This window comes from Oncorhynchus nerka, linkage group LG10 (assembly GCF_034236695.1).
Source record: "Oncorhynchus nerka isolate Pitt River linkage group LG10, Oner_Uvic_2.0, whole genome shotgun sequence".
NCBI lineage: Eukaryota > Metazoa > Chordata > Actinopteri > Salmoniformes > Salmonidae > Oncorhynchus > Oncorhynchus nerka.
Window position 1 is genome coordinate 84,629,614 of NC_088405.1, and position 21,459 is coordinate 84,651,072.

Below are 21,459 nucleotides of genomic sequence, written 5' to 3' on the forward strand. Positions count from 1 at the left end.
ATGTTCAACAGAAGCTTGTTTTGCGCCGTTTGGTTCTTAAACAGTTTTGTTATGAATTCACCACACACATCAGACCCTGGAGCGTGCCCATTGGGCATTAAGGGGAACACTGCCCCCTGTCAGTCTTATCTACTACCTCTGGTTGCACATTCCCACAGATCCCCGGTCTACTAGCTGGTATGTATTTGGCTCTTGGGAGGTTCCTGGTGGCCTGCTACTCCCCATTGAGGATGCAGGGATGAGGATTATTTACCATAGCCCTGTCAACTCTGGACCTCAACCAGTTCCACTCCTTTTTTCATTGTTCCCCTCTAATCAGAGACTGATTTAGACCTGGGACACCAGGTGGGTGCAATTAATTATCAGGTAGAAAAGAAAACCAGCAGGCTCTGGACCTTGTGTAAGAGTTGAATATCCCTCCACATAAGACTCACACAATGCCACAGCTGCACTCAAGTAAAACAAATGAGCTGAAATCAAAATCATCTCAAAGTCTGAAAAATGTGTTTTATGTTTATACAGCATATAAGTATACTTTGTTTTTAGAGTAAATTCACAAATGTATAACACATCCCTTCTAAGGTGAAATAAACCATGAGCTACAATATGACCCGTACAGTCTGTCACAAAAAAAATCTCAAGCAAGCTACCTTTCATTGGGTACAAGATAAAGTGAAGAGAAATGCAAGCGTGAAAAAAACAAAACATTTCCAGGCTTGGAGAAAAAGCAGATGCATGGATTTGTGTTGCAATCAGCCCTTATTCTGTAGTCCTGATGTGTCTGGTTTCCACTATCTGTCCATGTTCCTAGATGAGCCAAACTCCAAATGTCCTCTTACAAGTGCCACTGTACTTGAACTCGATAAAACTGTTACAGATCACATCAGCCATCTTTTAGAAAAGGTTGGCAACCAGTTTCTTTTTTGTCGACATGCAGAATGCCCTAGTTATCGTGATGAATAGTACTGACTCCTTTTATTCAGGAAGGTAATTTGAAACTACTACCAGGATGGGGGCAAGAGAAGCTGTCTGCTTTATAGCTGGACAATTGGTTTAAAATTAATGCTACATGACAAACAATGCAGAATTTGAGGAAGCCACTCACTCAACAAATAATGTTTTATGGTTTTCTTCCAATTAAGTTCTGTTCAAACCAAGAGATGTTACAAAATAAGTTTGTATAAACTTAACAGCATCAATCCAACAAAAAATATATATTACAAATTATGCTTGCAATAACTTATTTCACATCATGCAATAAAAAAAACAAAAATCAGATTTTCCTCAGTTGTATTGGCAAGCAAGTAAAAGTCCCTACTTGTTTTTTTATTATTTTCTGGTGGCACTTTAGTTCTTCTGATGTTGACTTCTTTTCTTGGAGGAGCTAAATGAAAGATGTAAGTATTTGATACGAGTGATGAGAAGCCGGGGTGGAAGATGTGTTAGGAGTCCACCCAGCTCTGCTCCACGATGGCAGAAACTCTCTTCTCATACTCCCGCTTGTTTTCTTGATAAAGCTGTGCAGCCTGGCTGTTTGCTGGACTGTTAGGATTTGGCTCATCCAACAGCGACTGTCGACACACACACACACAAAAAGAGTGATTGAATGTACCGGTATGAAACTGGTTCTTGGACCCCTACACCGGTATGAAAGTGTGGTTCTTGGACCCTACACCATTATGAAATATTGTGTGGTTCTTGAACCCTACACCTTTAGTGAGGTAGCCGAGTCACAGTCTTATGTATATCGAGGAGCAGAAATACCACAACAAAATGTAGGTAACACTATGTATATAGTCTGTAGAGCATCTACAGATGGACTATCTACTAACCCTTACTCTAACCGTAAACTTAGCAAGCAGTTTGCTTATCAACCGATAGTATGACCATCTACAGATGGACTATCCAAATAAGGTGTGACCCAAAGGTTGCTGCTATGATCAGATATCTACTCTGCAGTGAATTGTTTTCCCCACAGAACATACTGCAAAACAACAATGAAGTACACTACATAAAGAAACGTACATTTGTAAAATATAGAAACACACAGTAATATATTATTATGTCAGACTGATAGAGGAGAGAATTACAAACCAACCTGGATAGACGTCAGAATGGACGACACATCATATGTGGGGCTCCAACGATTCTGAAGGATGTCTAAACATATACTGCCATCTGCATAAACTACAAGATCAAAATGATTGTTTTAATTTCTAAGAAACATTTATACACAATCATGAAACAGAATAGCTTACTCTCATTAAAAAGCGAAATGCTGAAAAGTTCATAATGTGTTCCCTATCCCATCAAGAACATGGCTAAAGTATTTAGGACATCTTGAATGTGTCCATAAGGACTCTTACCATTTGGGTGAAACATTTTGGAGATAAATCGAACCGTGGGTGGCTTGTTAGGGTACTCTTCTGAAAATTCTATCACAAGCTTAAAAGTTCCTGCGGAGACAAGTACAAAAAAATGAGTTGTCACATACACCGGATAGGTACAATGAAATGTGTTGCAAAATACATGTCTTGTCCACTCCCACCCCACAGTCTGACATGACTAATATAAGCCTGAATATGAAGGCTCACCCAGTATATATGCAAAACTCAAAAAGGCAGCAGTCATGAACCTGTCAAAATATATCACACTTTAGAATGTTTTAATATTTTTTTTTACCTTTAACTAGGCAAGTGAGTTAAGAACAAATTCTTATTACGGTGGCCCGTTCCTGTAGGTTCATGCTCTACAACATCCGCAGAGTACGACCCTGCCTCACACAGGAAGCGGCGCAGGTCCTAATCCAGGCACTTGTCATCTCCCGTCTGGATTACTGCAACTCGCTGTTGGCTGGGCTCCCTGCCTGTGCCATTAAACCCCTACAACTCATCCAGAACGCCGCAGCCCGTCTGGTGTTCAACCTTCCCAAGTTCTCACGTCACCCCGCTCCTCCGCTCTCTCCACTGGCTTCCAGTTGAAGCTTGCATCCGCTACAAGACCATGGTGCTTGCCTACGGAGCTGTGAGGGGAACGGCACCTCAGTACCTCCAGGCTCTGATCAGGCCCTACACCCAAACAAGGGCACTGCGTTCATCCACCTCTGGCCTGCTCACCTATCTACCACTGAGGAAGTACAGTTCCCGCGCAGCCCAGTCAAAACTGTTCGCTGCTCTGGCCCCCCAATGGTGGAACAAACTCCCTCACGACGCCAGGACAGCGGAGTCAATCACCACCTTCCGGAGACACCTGAAACCCCACCTCTTTCAGGAATACCTAGGATAGGATAAAGTAATCCTTCTCACCCCCTTAAAAGATTTAGATGCACTATTGTAAAGTGGCTGTTCCACTGGATGTCTTAAGGTGAACGCACCAATTTGTAAGTCGCTCTGGATAAGAGCGTCTGCTAAATGACTTAAATGTAATGTAAATGTACAATGATGGCCTATCCAGGCCAAACCTGGACGACGCTGGGCCAATTGTGTGCCGCCCTGTGGGACTCCCAATCACAGCCGGATGTGATACAGCCTGGATTCGAACCAGGGACTGCCTCTTGCACTGAGATGCAGTGCATTAGACTGCTGCGCCACTCGGGACCCCAAAAGAATACAAAGACTGACTTTGCTCTTGGTTAGGACGATTGCAACCAGGTCATGAGTTAAAGTAATGATGATAAACTAAGTTTAGTAATTGATTTAGTAAAACATTTTTACTTACCATCCTCAAACGGTGTAGCCACAGGCCTGCAAATAAAGGAAGGAACAATTACTTGCACTGTAACAAATTCATATTAGCGATTTGACCCTGACTACCAAAACAAACATATTGCCACAATACCACTCCTTATACACTTCCCCGTTGTAACAATTACAATCTTGATACGGCCTATTAATAGCACATTACAATAGAAGGTAAATTAATGAGTATGACAATACCATACATTACTGGGATTAATACAAATGCTCTCATTTCTAATTAACTTTATATATGGCACACTGGCCTTCCACAGCTCAACAACTACATGTCACCATCTAGCCTAACCCTCAGCCAACACACACACACACACCTCCCTCTCTGACTAAACCACAGCTCAACTTGCCCATATCCACGTTATCCGTACGGTCCTGGTGCCATGCCAGGATGATCAGACTGGCAAAATGAGAAGGGTGGCTTTAGAACACTCACCCAAAAATAACCGCGTTCCAAAGCATGATGTTATTCTCTGATGGAGCACCACTCACACCAGTTGGTGGGTCTTCTTGAAGTCTGAGGAAAGAGAAACGGAGAGGAAACAATAGAATTAAACTTAAAACCCAGATGACTGTTTTTAGAAACAAGAAGATATCTATGTGCCTTCTTCTACCATGAGTACAAAAGTTATGTGAACAAGAAAATAGTTCAACTGAAATGCTATTGCTAGGTTTCCATTGGATTGGTGACAGATTTTAATGCAAATATTCTCAAATCTGCACATAAAAAAATATGCAAATTTTCCCACCAATGATGTTCCCATCAAATTGACTTGTTGCAGATAAAAGGCTGTGCATGATAGCATAGTGCACATAAAAATAACTTGCGGTTAAATTCCCATGTATTTTCAACACTACTGATGTTGCGTTATAGTGAATGTCCCCACTCAGATCTTGGAACGTGTGCTCTAGCCAACAGCTCACAGATACAGTGCAGGTAGGCCACCTACATGAGATTATTATGGACAAAATAATTTATATTTTTTTTGTCAAACGGCAGCCAAGCATCAAACATGTCACCAGAATAAGACCCTCAATATTTATTGGAAAGGCTCATCAAGCTCATCACCTTGCACTTTCACCACCCAGTGAAGTTCCTAACTTATTTCATCTGTAGCCTAATAAACTGAATGCTTTCACAGTGGGAGGATCACACAACATATCACATACTTCGATATGATGGTTATAATATCAATTAGAGGTCGACCGATTAATCGGAATGGCCGATTAATTAGGGCCGATTTCATGTTTTCATAATCGGAAATCTGTATTTTTGGACACCGATTTGGCCATTAAAAAAATATATACATACACCTTTATTTAATCTTTATTTAACTAGGCAAGTCAGTTAAGAACACATTCTTATTTTCTATGACGGCCTAGGAACGGTGGGTTAACTCCCTCGTTCAGGGGCAGAACGACAGATTTTCACCTCGTCAGCTCAGGGGATTCAATCTTGCAACCTTACAGTTAACTAGTCCAACGCTCTAACCACGTGCCTCATTGCACTCCACGAGGAGACTGCCTGTTACGCGAATGCAGTAAGCCAAAGTAAGTTGCTAGCTAGCATTAAACTTACCTTATAAAAAACAATCATAATCACTCGTTAACTGCACATGGTTGATGATATTACTAGTTTATCTAGCTTGTCCTGCGTTGCATATAATCGATGCGGTGCGTATCGTTGCTCCAATGTGTACCTAACTATAAACACCAATGCCTTTCTTAAAATCAATACACAGAAGTATATATTTTTAAACCTGCGTATTTAGCTAAAAGAAATCCAGGATAGCAGGCAATATTAACCAGGTGAAATTGTGCCACTTCTCTTGCGTTCATTGCACTCAGAGTCAGTGTATATGCAACAGTTTGGGCCGCCTAATTGGCCAGAATTTTACGTAATTATGACATAACATTGAAGGTTATGCAATGTAACAAGAATATTTAGACTAATGGATGCCACCCCTTAGATAAAATACGGAACGGTTCCGTATTTCACTGAAAGAATAAACGTCTTGTTTTCGAGATGATAGTTTCCGGATTCGACCATATTAATGACCTAAGGCTCGTATTTCTGTGTGTTATGTTATAACTAAGTCTATGATTTGATAGAGCAGTATGACTGAGCGATGGTAGGCAGCAGCAGGCTCGTAAGCATTCATTCAAACAGCACTTTCGTGCGTTTTGCCAGCAGCTCTTCGTTGTGCGTCAAGCATTGCGCTGTTTATGACTTCAAGCCGATCAACTCCCGAGATTAGGCTTGTGTAACCGATGTGAAATGGCGAGCTAGGTAACGGAGTGCGCGCTAATAGCGTTTCAAACGTCACTCGCTCTGAGAGGTTGTTCCCCTTGCTCTGCATGGGTAACGCTGCTTCGAGGGTGGCTGTTGTCATTGTGTTCCTGGTTCGAGCGAGGAGAGGGACGGAAGCTACACTGTTACACTGGCAATACTAAAGTGCCTATAAGGACATCCAATAGTCAAAGGTTAATTAAATACAAATGGTATAGAGAGAAATAGTCCTATAATAACTACAACCTAAAACATCTTACCTGGGAATATTGAAGACTCATTCATGTTAAAAGGAACCACCAGCTTTCATATGTTCTCAAGTTCTGAGCAAGGAACTTAGACGTTAGCTTTCTTACATGGCACATATTGCACGTTTACTTTCTTCTCCAACACTTTGTTTTTGCATTATTTAAACCAAATTGAACATGTTTCATTATTTATTTGAGGCTAAATTGATTTTATTGATGTATTATATTAAGTTAAAATAAGTGTTCATTCAGTATTATTGTAATTGTCATTATTAGAAATAAATATATAAATAAATAAAAATCGTCCGATTTACCAGTATCGGACTTTTTTGGTCCTTCAATAATCGGTATCAGAGTTGAAAAATCATAATCGGTCAAACTCTAATATCAATATCGGCACATGAAAAAAAGTGTTTCCACTGTCATTACTCACATAATTAATTTTTACAGACAAAATGATCCAACTTGTCTAGCATATTTTGTTACTAAATCCAGCAGTGTCATTCCAAAATCTCACCACGTAAAAAATCTAACTTTAACAGCTTTCCTTCATGCACAAGGTAAACTGTATTTCTCAGATCCATCTACAAGTCTCTACAGAAAATACCACCACAATTAACCCCGTTTACTGTTAGCTCCCTACCCACTGTAAAATGAAAGGCTACTGCACAGTGCTGCTATCCATTGTGAGTCACATTTTAATTATGCTTTATTAGGGTAGTACTTGTAATGTTGTTGTTCCCTGCAAGGAAATCTTGATGCTGTCAGATACTTGTCTTGTGATGTAGGCTACAAATACATATCTTATGAACAATGTAGTTCTATAAGTATGTGTTCTGTGAGATATAATTCAACAAACCATTGATCAAACACACAATGCTTATCAAGGAATGCTCCACACTCCAAGGCCAATAGGTGGCAGAGGCAGCCAAGTAGAGTAGGGTAGAAAAGGATTATAATGTTACTATACAGTTGAAATCAGAAGTTTACATACACTTAGGTTGGAGTCATTAAAACTTGTTTTTCAACCACTCCACAAATTTCTTGTTAATTAACAAACTATAGTTTTGGCAAGTCAGTTAGGACATCTACTTTGTGCATGACAAATAATATTTCCAACAATTGTTTACAGATAGATTATGTCACTTATAATTCACTTTATCACAACTCCAGTGGGTCAGACGTTTACATACACTAAGTTGACTGCCTTCAAACAGCTTGGAAAATTCCAGAAAATTGTGTCATGGCTTTAGAAGCTTCTGATAGGCTATTTGACATCATTTGAGTCAATTGGAGGTGTACCTGTGGATGTATTTCAATGCCTACCTTCAAACTCAGTGACTCTTTGCTTGACATCATGGGAAAATAAAAATAAATCAGCCAAGACCCCCCAAAAAACATTGTAACAAGTCTGGTTCATCCGTGGGAGCCATTTCCAAACACCTGAAGGTACTACGTTCATCTGTACAAACAATAGTATGCAAGTATAAACACCATGGCACCACGCAACCGTCATACCACTCAGGAATGAGACTCGTTCTGTCTCCTAGAGATGAACGTACTTTGGTGCGAGAAGTGCAAATCAATCCCAGCACAGCAAAGGACCCTGTGAAGATGCTGGAGGAAACAGGTACAAAAGTATCTATATCCACAGTTAAACGAGTCCTATATCGACAACCTGAAAGGCCGCTCAGCAAGGAAGAAGCCACTGCTCCAAAACAGTAATAAAAGCCAGACTACGGTTTGCAACTGCACATGGGGACAAAGATCTTACTTTTTGGAGAAATGTTCTCTGGTCTGATGAAACAAAAATAGAACTGTTTGGCCATAATGACCATCGTTATGTTTGGAGGAAAAAGGGGGAGGCTTGCAAACCAAAGAACCTCATCCCAACCGTGAAGCACAGGGGTGGCAGCAACATGTTGTGGGGGTGCTTTGCTGCAGGAGGGACTGGTGCACTTCACAAAATAGATGGCTTCATGAGGTAGGAAAATTAAGTGAATATATATTGAAGCAACATCAATACATCAGTCAGGAAGTTAAAGCTTGGTTGTAAATGGGTCTTCCAAATGGACAATGACCTCAAGCATACTTCCAAAGTTGTGGCAAAATGGCTTAAGGACAACAAAGTCAAGGTATTGGAGTGGCCATCACAAAGCCCTGACCTCCATCCTATAGAAAATGTGGGCAGAACTGAAAAAGCATGTGCGAGCAAGGAGGCTTACAAACCTGACTCAGTTACACCAGCTCTATCAGGAGGAATGGGCCAAAAATCACCCAACTTATTGTGGGAAGCTTGTGGAAGGCTACTCAAAATGTTTGACCCAAGTTAAACAATTTAAAGGCAATGCTACCAAATAGTAATTGAGTGTATGTAAACTTCTGACCCACTGGGAATGTAATGAAAGAAATAAAAGCTGAAATAAATCATTCTCTCTACTATTATTCTGACATTTCACATTCTTAAAATAAAGTGGTGATCCTAACTGACCTAAGACAGGGAATTTTTACTAGGATTAAATGTCAGGAAAAACAGAGTTTAAATGTATACTTCTGACTTCAACTGTATATGCACATCTACACGAGTCTCCATGGAGTTCCTAAGTATCACCTTTTTCCATTGACAGGTGTGCTACAGACTCTTCTGGAGACAGACATTGAGCTGCTATAGTGTAACTAATTGGCTTGCCCAGGCAGATGCCATCTGAAATCAAACAGACGGTAGCTGCCAGGGCTTTACATGAAGCCCTGGCCAGGTGGGTTTGTCCTCATCAGGAATAAAGGCCTACTTCTGAAACCTATGCCTAATCCCAATTTTGGGAGTTTCTCCTTTCACATAACTGAATACTTATACTATTGCCTACATAAAATGTTGCTGAATGTTGTCCCTAAATACATATGTCTGGAAATACGGCATACAAGAGCAGGGCAACACAATCAGAAGTTAGGGTTGTGTAACACCTGTCCGACCATCAGTACACTGAGATTAGCAACCTAGCTAGTTTACTAGTAGTTTAACTCAGCTAGCGCATCCTTTTTTATCGATACAAATCAAATAAATTTGGTAGGTATCTAACGTTAGTAAGTTAATAAGTATTTGGCTAACTAAGAGTTTAATTTCCTTACTAAACTATTTAACGTTAGCTAAATGCAGAGGGACAGACGAGTTCGATTTAGCTAGATAACGTTACTGTACCTAGCTATACATTTTTTTTTAAAAACAAGTTAACGTTAGCTGGTTAGATAGCTAACATCTGTATGACAATGTAGTTCTAGCATGCATTCTAGCTGGCTAATTGAAGCAACATTATTGACCTAGTACTACAACTAGTTAGGTATCAGACAGTCAGTACAAAGTACTCAATTAATGACTGGCTCTATGATTAGCTAACGTTAACTACAAACAACAGTGTACATGTACTGCAGGCCTCAAATTAGCTAACGCGTTAGCTAGCTAAATACAACACACAAGAGCAGAGCCAAAACGTTGCACTACCTTTTGAAATCTCTCATAAGTCGTCTTCTAGCCGGAGTAGACATGATTCAAAACGTAAAAAATTATACTTTGGTCATAAAAATCTGTTGAAACCGGTTTTATTTTGGGTAAATCTTCCGTCTGTGCCCTTTTCTTCTCTCCAAAACAACTACAGTGACGTCATGTACTTCCACAGGGGAAACAAGCAAGAACATTCGTTTGGAATAGTCCACTTTCACTATGAGTAGTGTGAATGTTATCAAATTAACACATTTCATCCAATATGTGAACAGTACATGCAATTTACACGACACCTATACTTGGTTAGTATTCAAAGTGTCGTCTATCATACATCACATAAACGGTTGTTTGTTTTTATTTAACAAGCTAACCCTTTCCTCAAGAAATAATGGTTTAATCCCAACTGCATCACTTCATCAGTCACTCGACCAGTTGCAACATGGATACATATGCTGATGTGTAGTCTCTGAAGCATTATTTACATTTTCAAGTCATGTGTAGCAAAGAAACCATATATCAAGTTGACCATGTGTCCATGGTTATGGTCATTTCTTGGTGTAAAGACTAGTTTACATGTCAGCTCAAACCTAATTATTCACTTGGTTAATTCCACTGTATCCATGTGGAATGTTCTAGAACGCCTCTCAATTGTTATCAACTTTGCCTGTTGTTATGGTGACCACATTCTAATTTCATTCCTTTACCTTTTTGTTTGTGACAGAATTATTCTGGGGTGGAATAATTCTGGGAAGAAAACCTGAAGTGTGTTTTTCAAACATGAAGTGGTCTGTCAGTTAGAGGCAGCGTTTATTTCAAACATGAAATTGTGTAATTTATGAGAGCAGTAAAGCCAGGAGAAAAAAATACATGAACATAATCTTTGTATCTACTCAGCAGTAAGTATTTTGACCACATTGTGTTTTGTGTAATCGCGTTGTAGGGTATATGACCCTGTTTTCACTGTACATTTGAAAGTATTACACTCGATGTTGTATGTATTTTGTATGCCTTTATATCTGTTTCTGCTTTGAAATGAATATGAATACATTTATCCATATGTGCTCAAGGACAGCCCACTGAAGGAAGATGGATATGTATGAGAACCTTGGCGTCGTGGGTGAGGGGAGCTATGGTACAGTGATGAAGTGTCGACACAAGGAGATTGGACACATTGTGGCCATCAAGAGGTTCAATGACAAGGAAGAGGACAAAACCATGAAAAAGGTTATCATGAGAGAAATCAAACTTCTGAGGGTGAGGAACTTATTTTTTAAAATATTATTATTATTATTATTTTTAACCTTTATTTAACTAGGCAAGATCAGTTAAGAACAAATTCTTATGTTCAATGACGGCCTAGGAACAGGGGGTTAACTCCCTGTTCAGGGGCAGAACGACAGATTTGTACCTTGTCAGCTTGGGGGTTTGAACTTGCAACCTTCCGGTTACTAGTCCAACACTCTATTGATCAGTTCCACATAAAGCAGCAGTGTTACTGTGACTGTCTCAAATATCGGGTACAGTCCAACTAATGTCACATCCCTGATAACAGCATACTACTACAATGTTAATTCTGTTCATATATGTCTTTACACAGAAATTTCGCCATGAGAACCTTGTGAACATGCTGGAGGTATTCCGGTTCAAGAAGCGCTTGTATGTTGTCTTTGAGTACATTGACCGCACAGTTCTGGAAGACCTAGAGAGATATCCTCGTGGTTTGGACAGCAAGCGCCTCAGAAAGTACATGTTCCAAATTCTACGAGCCATGGATTACCTTCACACCAGCAATGCAAGTATTCCTCTGTAGCTCAGTTGGTAGAGCATAGTGCTTGCAATGCCAGGATAGTGGGTTTGATTCTTGGGTCCACCCGTGCATAAAATCTATGCATGCATGACTAAGTTGCTTTGGATAAAAGTGTCTGCTAAATGGCATATATATTATTCTCATTTCATAGATTCTGCCTAGTGAGTGCACAGGAAGATACATGATGTGCCAACTGACAAGTTTAAAACTACAAGTTTAATTAGCTATTATGAAGGGCATTGAACAATATTAAAGAAAGAAACTTGTTGACAGTAAAACAGTAGTTCTTCACTGGCTTGAAACATGCATCTTTTCTCAACAGATCATTCACAGAGATGTCAAACCTGAGAATGTTCTTGTCTCGAACTCTGGGGTGGTGAAGCTCTGTGACTTTGGGTTTGCCAGAGCCTTGGCACCGACTGGGGAGCCTCTCACAGACTATGTGGCCACGAGGTGGTACAGAGCCCCAGAACTTTTAGTGGCAGACAACACTTACAGCAAGTGGGTATCAAGCAGAACCACAGATCTCAGGGCAGTGTTCAATCTTGAATGTATTATGGAATAAGACCACAGTAATTATAATGTCAAATCTTCTAAGGGTTGCTCATCATTTTGGTACAGATATATCATGTTTATACCACAGCATCGTTGAATACTAATTTCTGATTGGCTAGAAGGACATTCTAGAATGATAGATTCTTTGAATTTTCTTTACTAGACCTGTAGATGTGTGGGCCATTGGATGCTTGATTATAGAGATGGCTACAAGCAATGCTTTTCTGACGGGGACTTCTGACCTGGACCAGGTGCACAAAATAGTCAGCAAAGTGGGTAAGTACAAACCAATGGGTATGTTAGCCTGAGTGACAGTCTGTTTCTGCTATCATCAACTCATAGTCACTCATTGTCATTGGCTTAACAATGACTAAAATAGATCTGAGACCATGCTAAGGGTGTGGGCATCAATGGTGGAAATGTGGACTTGATAACATCTGAGGCCTCTAATATTGTCGATGTAATTAAAATAACTATTTACACTTAATCAAACTGTTGTCCATTCTCCGAAGGGAGCACAGATAACCTAAAGCTTTTCCGACATCAGTAGGGCAACAGGCCTGCTAGGATTTCACCATTGTTGAAAAGTAGGTCACAAAGAGACAAAAAGGCAGTGTAATCTGTATCCCAAATGGCAGCCTATTCCCTTTATTGTGCACTACTTTTGACCAGGGCTTATAGGGCTCTGCTCAAAAGTAGTGCTCCTGAATGGCGCATCGGTCTAAGGCACTACATCTCAGTGTCACAGTATCAGCTAGAGGTATCACTACAGACCCTGGTTCGATTCCAGGCTGAATCACAACTGGCCGTGATTGGGAGTCCCATAGGGCAGCGCCCAATTTTCCCAGTGTCGTTAGGTTTGGCCAGGGTAGGCCACAATTGTATTTAAAAAATCTAAATCAAATAGATAATAGGGCTATTTGGAACATCATAATTTTTTCCTGGTTAAGAGCCCCCCAATGAATTTGGCCCTATCCTAACGCTTAACAAATTTACATCGTATGTCGATTTGTGGCTTAATACGGGGCCATAGAGGGACAATTGGCTTCGCTCTATAAATAAACTTTATTCAATCCTTGGCCAGCAGTGACAAATAAACCAATGCTGAAAATGAACTGTGGCATTTTGGCTTTTATCCAGGCCTGTACAAGGAAAACCCCAATGATCCTTTTGGCATTTTGGCCCTGGACATAAGCGCAAGCTAAATAGAGGGGAGTGAGATAACACTGCTGTTTTTGGTTGTTCCTTGGGTGTTTTCATTAGGATAACTGACTTGCCGGGGATACACATGCCTAATACTGTGAGAGAGATATTAAAGTGATCCCTTCTGTATTAGAGAGTCTTTTAGCAGGTTCAATCTGTATTTCATTCATTCTCTTTGGTGGAATGGGATACTCAGGCTATTTGACTCTCTAATCCGCCCCAGTGTGTATCTCTCTGTTTCCGAAAAGAGAGGCTCTCTGGAGGGAGCTAATGTCAGAATGTCAGTGAAGATTGAAGCCACGGGTAGCGAGGGACGTGGAGAGGCCGACATACTGTCTCCTCTCTTCCACCAGCGGTCTGTGGACAGAACTCATCCTCCCAGCAGAATGAAAGAGCTATTTACAACACTCTCAAATCAAATCAAATCAAATTTTATTTGATTATAAAATTGATTATTTATCACTCTCTGTGTCACAATAATGATTCATTACACTTCATGGTGATGTGATGGCTGCCACCACGCTGAGTGCAGGGGATGTAACCAGTGCCATGTACTGTCTATCAATGCTAATCAGAAGTGAAGCTATGTGATTGTACAGCTAATTATCTTGTTATAGTGTCGTTTTACTACTGAATGTGTGATGGTCATAATTGGGTGACATAGATAATTGAAGTACTGTACAATGATTTGAGGAATGAGGTAACCTCAGGATGGCTCCCCTTCTATTATCTGTTATGTAATGGTATATTGATACACAGGTGTTTTGTCTTGATAGGGCCTTTGACCCGTCATCAGCAAGACCTGTACTTCCAGAACCCCATCTTTGCTGTGGCCAGCCTTCCTGAGGTGCAGCTCCTCAGGGACCCCAGGAGGAAGTACCACAAACTCCACTTCTTAGTGGCTGAAATAGTGGATGTAAGTCTACAGAGAGATAGTGAAGAATGTGTAGGGAGTGTGACAGGAGTTTGTCTTGAAGAATTCAAGGGGGATTTCCAGGGCAGGTCACATGGTCAGGAAAAAGCCTGGCCCTAAGAATGTGACATGGGTTGTTTACTTTTACAATAAAGGTCTTCTTTGTTTTAGTCATGCCTACAGATTGATCCATCTCACAGGGCTGCGTGCTCCATGTTGCTCGTTCATCGGTACTTCACCAAAGACGGGTTCGTTGAAAGGTGAGTCGGGTCCGGTCAACCTTGCATGTCTAGTGTACTTGGAGAAGCTATTAGCTTGTAAGAGAGTGGAGTGAGATTCTTGACCTACATTCTGACCTGCTTACGTACAAAATGGGGATGTGATACTACATTGTCATAGTGTCATAGTCTGGCCACACACACGTTGTTTTGCCTTGTGTTGCTAGCCTTGAACTTTCCTTGAAATGTTCTAATATTTATGAGATACTGTTTAGTAGTTGTAATAATGTCATGAACTCCAATTGACCTGAATAACTGCTACTTCCTGCTTCAGATTCATACCAGAGATACAGGCATTGATACTGAAAGATGCCAAGGTTAACAGCATGCACTGGATTCATAGTAGCTCATGGGAGCCACCAGAGGACCAAGGAACAGGAGTCTTGTCCTCATCCTCATGTAACAGAAAGCCAGTGAAGGTATAAACTACATGGACACTTAGTCAGGGCGCAAAGCACTAAGATAGCACTGTATTCTACATTTTACCGGTCTGTTCGTTTAGCACATGCTCTTAACCATTTATATGTGCAGTAAGTGGGCAGAGCAACTAAGTAAATAAATCAAATCAAATTGTATTTGTCACATGCGCCGAATACAACAGGTGTAGATCTTACAGTGAATTGCTTACTTACAAGCCCTTAACCAACAATGCAGTTTTAAGAAAAATAAGTGTGAAGTAAAAAATAGATAAGTAACAAATAAAAAATAATAAAACAAATAATTAAAGAGCAGCAGTAAAATAACAGTAGTGAGGCTATATACATGGGGTAACGGTACAGAGTCAATGTGTGGGTGCACAGCTTAGTCGAGGTTATTGAGGTAATATGTACATGTAGGTAGAGTTAAAGTAACTACAAGTCAAAGCATATATATGGTGTTGTAGAAATATAGATTTACACCATCCATACCAGTCAGCCATACTGCACATTGACTGTTTTTGTTTTAGGACACTGAGAAGGACCGACGTGGGAAGGAGCCTGAGCAGAAGCATTCTAGGGCAGGCAGGAGGTCAGAGATCAGGATGACCTGCAGCCCTGTCTCATCTCAGACAAACAGACAGCCCTTTACCTCCACCTCTACCTCCATCCCAGACCCCCCTCATTCTCAGGACAAGGCTGTAGCTTTTACCATGCCCCGCATCAACGCCAGCAACAATCTTTTTGCTGCTGTCCCCGTTCCATGCTGTATGGAAGTCGCCAAGTCCCGGTCAGTGGCTCTCAGATCAGAGACATATAGGACGCTTTATCTGGTATAGTGTTGTTCAGAATACCACCCAGTGATTTCAGAGTAGCTGTATCAGGCTCACTAGATCCAGTACTTCCAAAGTGTACATTCTTAAACGTATTTATCTATTCTGGACGTTCTGTCATTTCATCCTGGCAGTTCTTGAAAAGCATGCTTTGGTAGGGTATACCAAGTCAGAGCTGCTGATGCTTGTGTCTGTGTTTGTAGCACTGATAAGGTAAAGAGACGGCCGAGCCCTACTGACCTGGCCATGGGGAATAGTCAGCTGACTGATGCCCCGTCTCAGGTAAGTAAGGAAAGGTGTGTGCAGTGCATGTAAAGGGGAACACAGACACATGAAAACAAATAAAATACCAAACCTTCTATTATGTAACATGCTTGACATTTGGCCCAAGCCTACAGTATGTCTGTAACAGCAGGTGGGTGCGTGGGTGTCTGTACATGCAACAGTCATTAGGGCTGACAAGCTCTTTGTCATTGTTTCCACTCCCAAAGGAATGCCTCTCTGACTCACCCCACAGTAATGTTGTAGTTTTCCTAACATCTCGCCCGGTATGTTAAGAACAGAACATAGTGTCTTATGTGTATACACCCTTTCTGTCATCAAGTTAAACATAATGGAAGACAATGTTAACCCACTTGGAATGCAGCCGTGATTACCATATAAAATAATTGGGCGCAGTGAAAATGCAAGCTTTTACAATATAGTAGCAAACAACTGTCTAGTTCTTCTATTGTTCAAAATACCTTATGACCTCTACATGTATATTTTTTTTACAGAAATATTGTTGTTTTGCCCTGACGAGTGTTTATCACAGCTATCGTAGTACAGTTACAGACAAATAGCCTAATGTAAATTCCTGATTATATTTAACATAGATCACACACATATATATATATATATATATATATATATATATATATATGTGTGATCTATGTTAAATATATATATATATACACACAAACATAAACACACATGCAATACCTTCATGTTCTCATTAACAAGTCAAGTATACATTGATTAAATATCTTTATATAAGAATATACTCTTTGGAAGTATATAAAGATATTTAATCAATGTACAGTCGTGGCCAAAAGTCTGCTGCCTCAGTTTGTATGATGGCAATTAGCATATACTCCAGAATGTTATGAAGAGTGATCAGATGAATTGCAATTAATGGCACAGTTCCTCTTTGCCATGCAAATGAACTGAATCTCCAAAAAACATTTCCACTGCATTTCAGCCCTGCCACAAAAGGACCAGCTGACATCAGTCAGTGATTCTTTCGTTAACACAGGTGTGAGTGTTGACGAGGACAAGGCTGGAGATCACTCTGTCATTTTGACTGAGTTCGAATAACAGACTGGAAGTTTCAAAAGGAGGGTGGTACTTGGAATCATTGTTCTTCCTCTGTCAACCATGGTTACCTGCAAGGAAACATGTGCCGTCATCATTGCTTTGCACAAAAAGGGATTCACAGGCAAGGATATTGCTGCCAGTAAGATTGTACCTAAATCAACCATTTATCGGATCATCAAGAACTTCATGGAGAGTGGTTCAATTGTTGTGAAGAAGGCTTCAGGGGGCCCAAGAAAGTCCAGCAAGCACCAGGACCGTTTCCTAAAGTTGATTCAGCTGCGGGATCGGGGCACCACCAGTACTGAGCTTGCTCAGGAATGGCAGCAGGCAGGTGTGAGTGCATCTGCACGTACAGTGAGGCAAAGACTTTTGGAGGATGGCCTGGTGTCAAGAAGGGCAGCAAAGAAGCCACTTCTCTCCAGGAAAAACATCAGGGACAGACTGATATTCTGCAGAAGGTACAGGGATTGGACTGCTGAGGACTGGGATAAAGTCATTTTCTCTGATGAATCCCCTTTCCGATTGTTTGGGGCATCCGGAAAAATGCTTGTCCGGAGAAGACAAGGTGAGCGCTACCATCAGTGCTGTGTCATGCCAACAGTAAAGCATCCTGAGACCATTCATGTGTGGGGTCGCTTCTCAGCCAAGGGAGTGGGCTCACTCACAATTATGCCTAAGAACACAGCCATGAATAAAGAATGGTACCAACACATCCTCCGAGAGCAACTTCTCCCAACCATCCAGAAACAGTTTGGTGACGAACAATGCATTTTCCAGCATGATGGAGCACCTTGGCTCGGGGAACAGAACATTGATATTTTGGGTCCATGGTCAGGATACTCCCCACACCTTAATCCCATTGTGAACTTGTGGTCAATTCTCAAGAGGCGGGTGGACAAACAAAAACCCACAAATTCGGACAAACTCCAAGCATTGATTATGTAAGAATGGGCTGCCATCAGTCAGGAGGTGGCCCAGAAGTTAATTGACAGCATGCCAGGGTGGACTGCAGAGGTCTTGAAAAGAAGGGTTAACACGGCAAAAGTCAACTCTTTGCACCAACTTCATGTAATTGTCAATAAATGCCTTTGACACTTATGAAATGCTTGTAATTATACTTCAGTATTCCATCTGACAAAAATATCTAAAGACACTGATGCAGCAAACTTTGTGAAAATTAATATTTGTGTTATTCTCAAAACGTTTGGCCACGACTGTATACTTGACTTGTTAATGAGAACATGAAGGTATTGAATGTGTGTTTATGTTTGTGTATATTTTTATGATTGTGTTGTGTTTGGTTGTATTGCAGAGTGACAGCCATAATAACCTCCAGGTTGAGATGTCCAGTCTGGCTAAAAAGAAGGTGAAGTCAGTGAGAGACATGAGGGATGTGCGCTTCCCTGGACTTCCTGTGTTCGGCCACCAGATGGAGCTGAAGTTTACAGATGGTAAACAACGTTGTCTTGGTTTCAGTTTTCTATCTTGTATTTTACTTGTCTTTCTACTAAATCATGTAAGAAGTTGTACTTTTTCTCAGATCTTGGATCCTCTTCCTCTCACCAAATCTTAACCATAACTGATAGAGGTATTAGTTAAACACAAATTGACCTTAGATCAGTGTCTAGGGGCAACTTGACCTTACTCCCACTGTGAGTCAGCTCCCACGGTAAGTCAGCTCCCACTGTAAGTCAGCTCCCACTGTAAATCAGCTCCCACGGTAAGTCAGCTCCCACGGTAAGTCAGCTCCCACGGTAAGTCAGCTCCCACTGTAAGTCAGCTCCCACGGTAAGTCAATTCCCAAAATTGAATGTGATACTAGACTTGAAGACAGATTCATTTTGGAAATGATGTGTCTGACTTAATTGAAAACAAAAAGAAATTGGCCCAAGACTGAACGAGAATGAAACTACAGGGCTGTGTAGTATTAATCAATTAAAATAACTTGTATCATTGAATCACCTGAGGACAGAGATAAACATCCATTGATTTATTGAAGGCGTTTGGTGTTGTTGAAAAATGTTGATGTGCCAAGTTTATACTTAATGGGGTGTCACGGCTCAGTGTGGCTCCAGGACATTAGAGCATGTAGCCGGAGTAATGTTACTCTAGGATTAGGGTCGGAGTAATGTTACTCTAGGATTAGGGTCGGAGTAATGCTACTCTACGATTAGGGTCGGAGTAATGTTACTCTAGGATTAGGGCCGAAGTAATGTTACTCTAGGATTAGGGCCGGAGTAATGTTATTCTAGGATTAGGGCCGGAGTAATTTTGCTCTAGGATTAGGGCCGGAGTAATGTTGCTCTAGGATTAGGGCCGGAGTAATGTTGCTCTAGGATTAGGGCCGGAGTAATGTTGCTCTAGGATTAGGGCCGGAGTAATGTTGCTCTAGGATTAGGGCCGGAGTAATGTTGCTCTAGGATTAGGGCCGGAGTAATGTTGCTCTAGGATTAGGGCCGGAGTAATGTTGCTCTAGGATTAGGGCCGGAGTAATGTTGCTCTAGGATTAGGGCCGGAGTAATGTTGCTCTAGGATTAGGGCCGGAGTAATGTTGCTCTAGGATTAGGGCCGGAGTAATGTTGCTCTAGGATTAGGGCCGGAGTAATGTTGCTCTAGGATTAGGGCCGAAACAAATGTTACTATAGGATTTGGCCCACCCCACCGCTTCTCTGTATTGTGTTATGTGCCAATGTCTCCTGAGGATCTGCTGCAGAGAAGGTCAAAAATTCTGTGACACAGCCTAAAACCCCCACAGACAAATAAATAAGACGCTGGCCAGGCCTCTGTCATTATAGGCTGGTTCCCAAATGTTACCCTATTCTGTAATGCACTAATTTTGACCTGGGTCCATAGGTCAAAAGTAATGCATAGGGCTCCGGTCAAAAGTAGTGCACTATATAGGGAATATAGTGCCATTTCAGACGCAGGTATACTGCATTTCACTCTTTCACATGATGTGGCTGTATCTCGGCTTGCTAATTTGTTTAAATTGTTGCATGTTGCGTTTATTTTTGTTCAGTATAGTTTGTCCTTTGTATTGCTATAGTAAAAAATGACTGAATCAGAAGACTAATCAGTAGTTCTCACTGTGCCCTCCCACTTGTCCTCAGCCCTTTATTCTGCTATTGAGCAGAATTAATTTATGATAATAACCAACATTGCATGGGATACATACATATTCCTGAGCTCTTTCTTTGAATTGAACTGCTAATTCAAATTTTGATGTAGTGTGTGTGGGCCTCAGTGAGGAGGGAACTTGAGGGACATGGCAGTGGTGATTGAGGGCAAGGGTTATGTTTTTGTCATGGATAGTGGTCCAGCTGGGCAAAACAGACAGTGCTGGCACGCACGCACGCACACACAGGGGCAGGGCAAAAGAGAGATTAGATAATGGCCATATCTGCCTAAACAATCCGTTCTGATTACTGAAGAATATATCATCAGAATATAGATCAGAGAAATATATTCCAAAGCAGACCATGTTTGATTCTAATAATGTGGTACAGATAGAACTTGTTGAGTGAACGCATCCATGTTGACAACATGCTGCTTGATACAGAATGTTTTACTCTCCTATGTAAATGTAATGTGTTACCATCACCCTATATGTAACCAAAGTATGGTTTTCTCTGTGCAGATTAAGTATGGTTTTTCAAAGTGTAGATTAGTGTATGTGTTCAGAAGAAACATGATTATTGTTTTATTCAGCAAAGCACTCGAGGAAGGAGCTGAAGAGCAGAGGAAGAGAAGAAGACTCCAGAATACCATCATTGCCGTCATCCGATTTCACTGACCACGGAAATAAGTAGGTAAGATTCTGACAAATATTTGTCAAGCGTTGCATAGGTACAGACAAGTATTATATAAACTGTTGTTGTTATTAACTCTCTAGGAGGCCTAACTCAGTTAAGGACTATGTCAAGGTTATTCAGGACAATTATTTCTTAATTTAATGTTTTTTCTTCAGGTTTTGGAGAGAACAGTACTACCATTGAGAGTTGATCTGAATTCTTAACTGGGTCCTGGCACAGGATGGTTTATGTGCCTAAACACCATTTGACTGAAGATAATAAAAAGAATAACAATAAATGTTTTAGACACACTTGGTTTTTGTGATAACAGAGCATCTTTAACTTCAACAGTTAGAATAATGTATTTTTTTGTTCCACTTTTCAGTATTTTATCCACCATGTCCCTCACTGTGCCCCACCATCTATTCAAAAAGAAAGATATTGAAATTAAAGATACCCCCCCCCCCCCCCCCAGACTGTTGTTGAGATTCAATTGGCACATCCGCATTTGCACTGAGTTGCCA

The 21,459-nt window shown here is 40.8% G+C and overlaps 2 protein-coding genes across 2 annotated transcripts; one reads left to right on the plus strand and one right to left on the minus strand.

The window, feature by feature from the left end:
• Positions 1 to 487: 487 nt before the first annotated feature.
• Positions 488 to 9,949, minus strand: LOC115136181 (ubiquitin-conjugating enzyme E2 B-like). Its single transcript, XM_029671707.2, has 6 exons — positions 9,784 to 9,949; positions 4,186 to 4,266; positions 3,718 to 3,743; positions 2,367 to 2,456; positions 2,099 to 2,187; positions 488 to 1,571 (listed from the first exon to the last, which is right to left on the minus strand). Exons 1-6 carry the CDS (start codon positions 9,825 to 9,827, stop codon positions 1,443 to 1,445), a joined length of 459 nt encoding a protein of 152 aa, XP_029527567.1. The 5' UTR covers positions 9,828 to 9,949; the 3' UTR covers positions 488 to 1,442.
• A 273-nt stretch (positions 9,950 to 10,222) lies between these two features.
• On the plus strand, positions 10,223 to 21,393 carry LOC115136499 (cyclin-dependent kinase-like 3). Its single transcript, XM_029672079.2, has 13 exons — positions 10,223 to 10,679; positions 10,851 to 11,037; positions 11,381 to 11,575; positions 11,913 to 12,091; positions 12,309 to 12,421; positions 14,125 to 14,264; positions 14,433 to 14,521; positions 14,814 to 14,958; positions 15,486 to 15,745; positions 15,992 to 16,070; positions 18,457 to 18,595; positions 20,853 to 20,949; positions 21,112 to 21,393. The coding sequence occupies exons 2-13, from the start codon at positions 10,870 to 10,872 to the stop codon at positions 21,137 to 21,139; spliced, it is 1,632 nt and encodes a 543-aa protein (XP_029527939.1). The 5' UTR covers positions 10,223 to 10,679; positions 10,851 to 10,869; the 3' UTR covers positions 21,140 to 21,393.
• The last annotated feature ends 66 nt before the right edge of the window (positions 21,394 to 21,459 follow it).

Coding starts and splice junctions, on each gene's coding strand:
- LOC115136499 (XM_029672079.2), top strand. CDS start 10,870: ATGGATATGTATGAGAACCTTGGCGTCGTGGGTGAGGGGAGCTATGGT. Junction 12,092..12,308: donor GCAGACAACACTTACAGCAA/GTGGGTATCAAG, acceptor TTTCTTTACTAG/ACCTGTAGATGTGTGGGCCA. Junction 20,950..21,111: donor TTCACTGACCACGGAAATAA/GTAGGTAAGATT, acceptor TTTTTTCTTCAG/GTTTTGGAGAGAACAGTACT.
- LOC115136181 (XM_029671707.2), bottom strand. CDS start 9,827: ATGTCTACTCCGGCTAGAAGACGACTTATGAGAGATTTCAAAAG. Junction 3,744..4,185: donor TGGAACGCGGTTATTTTTGG/GTGAGTGTTCTA, acceptor CTTTATTTGCAG/GCCTGTGGCTACACCGTTTG. Junction 2,188..2,366: donor CAAAATGTTTCACCCAAATG/GTAAGAGTCCTT, acceptor TTGATCTTGTAG/TTTATGCAGATGGCAGTATA.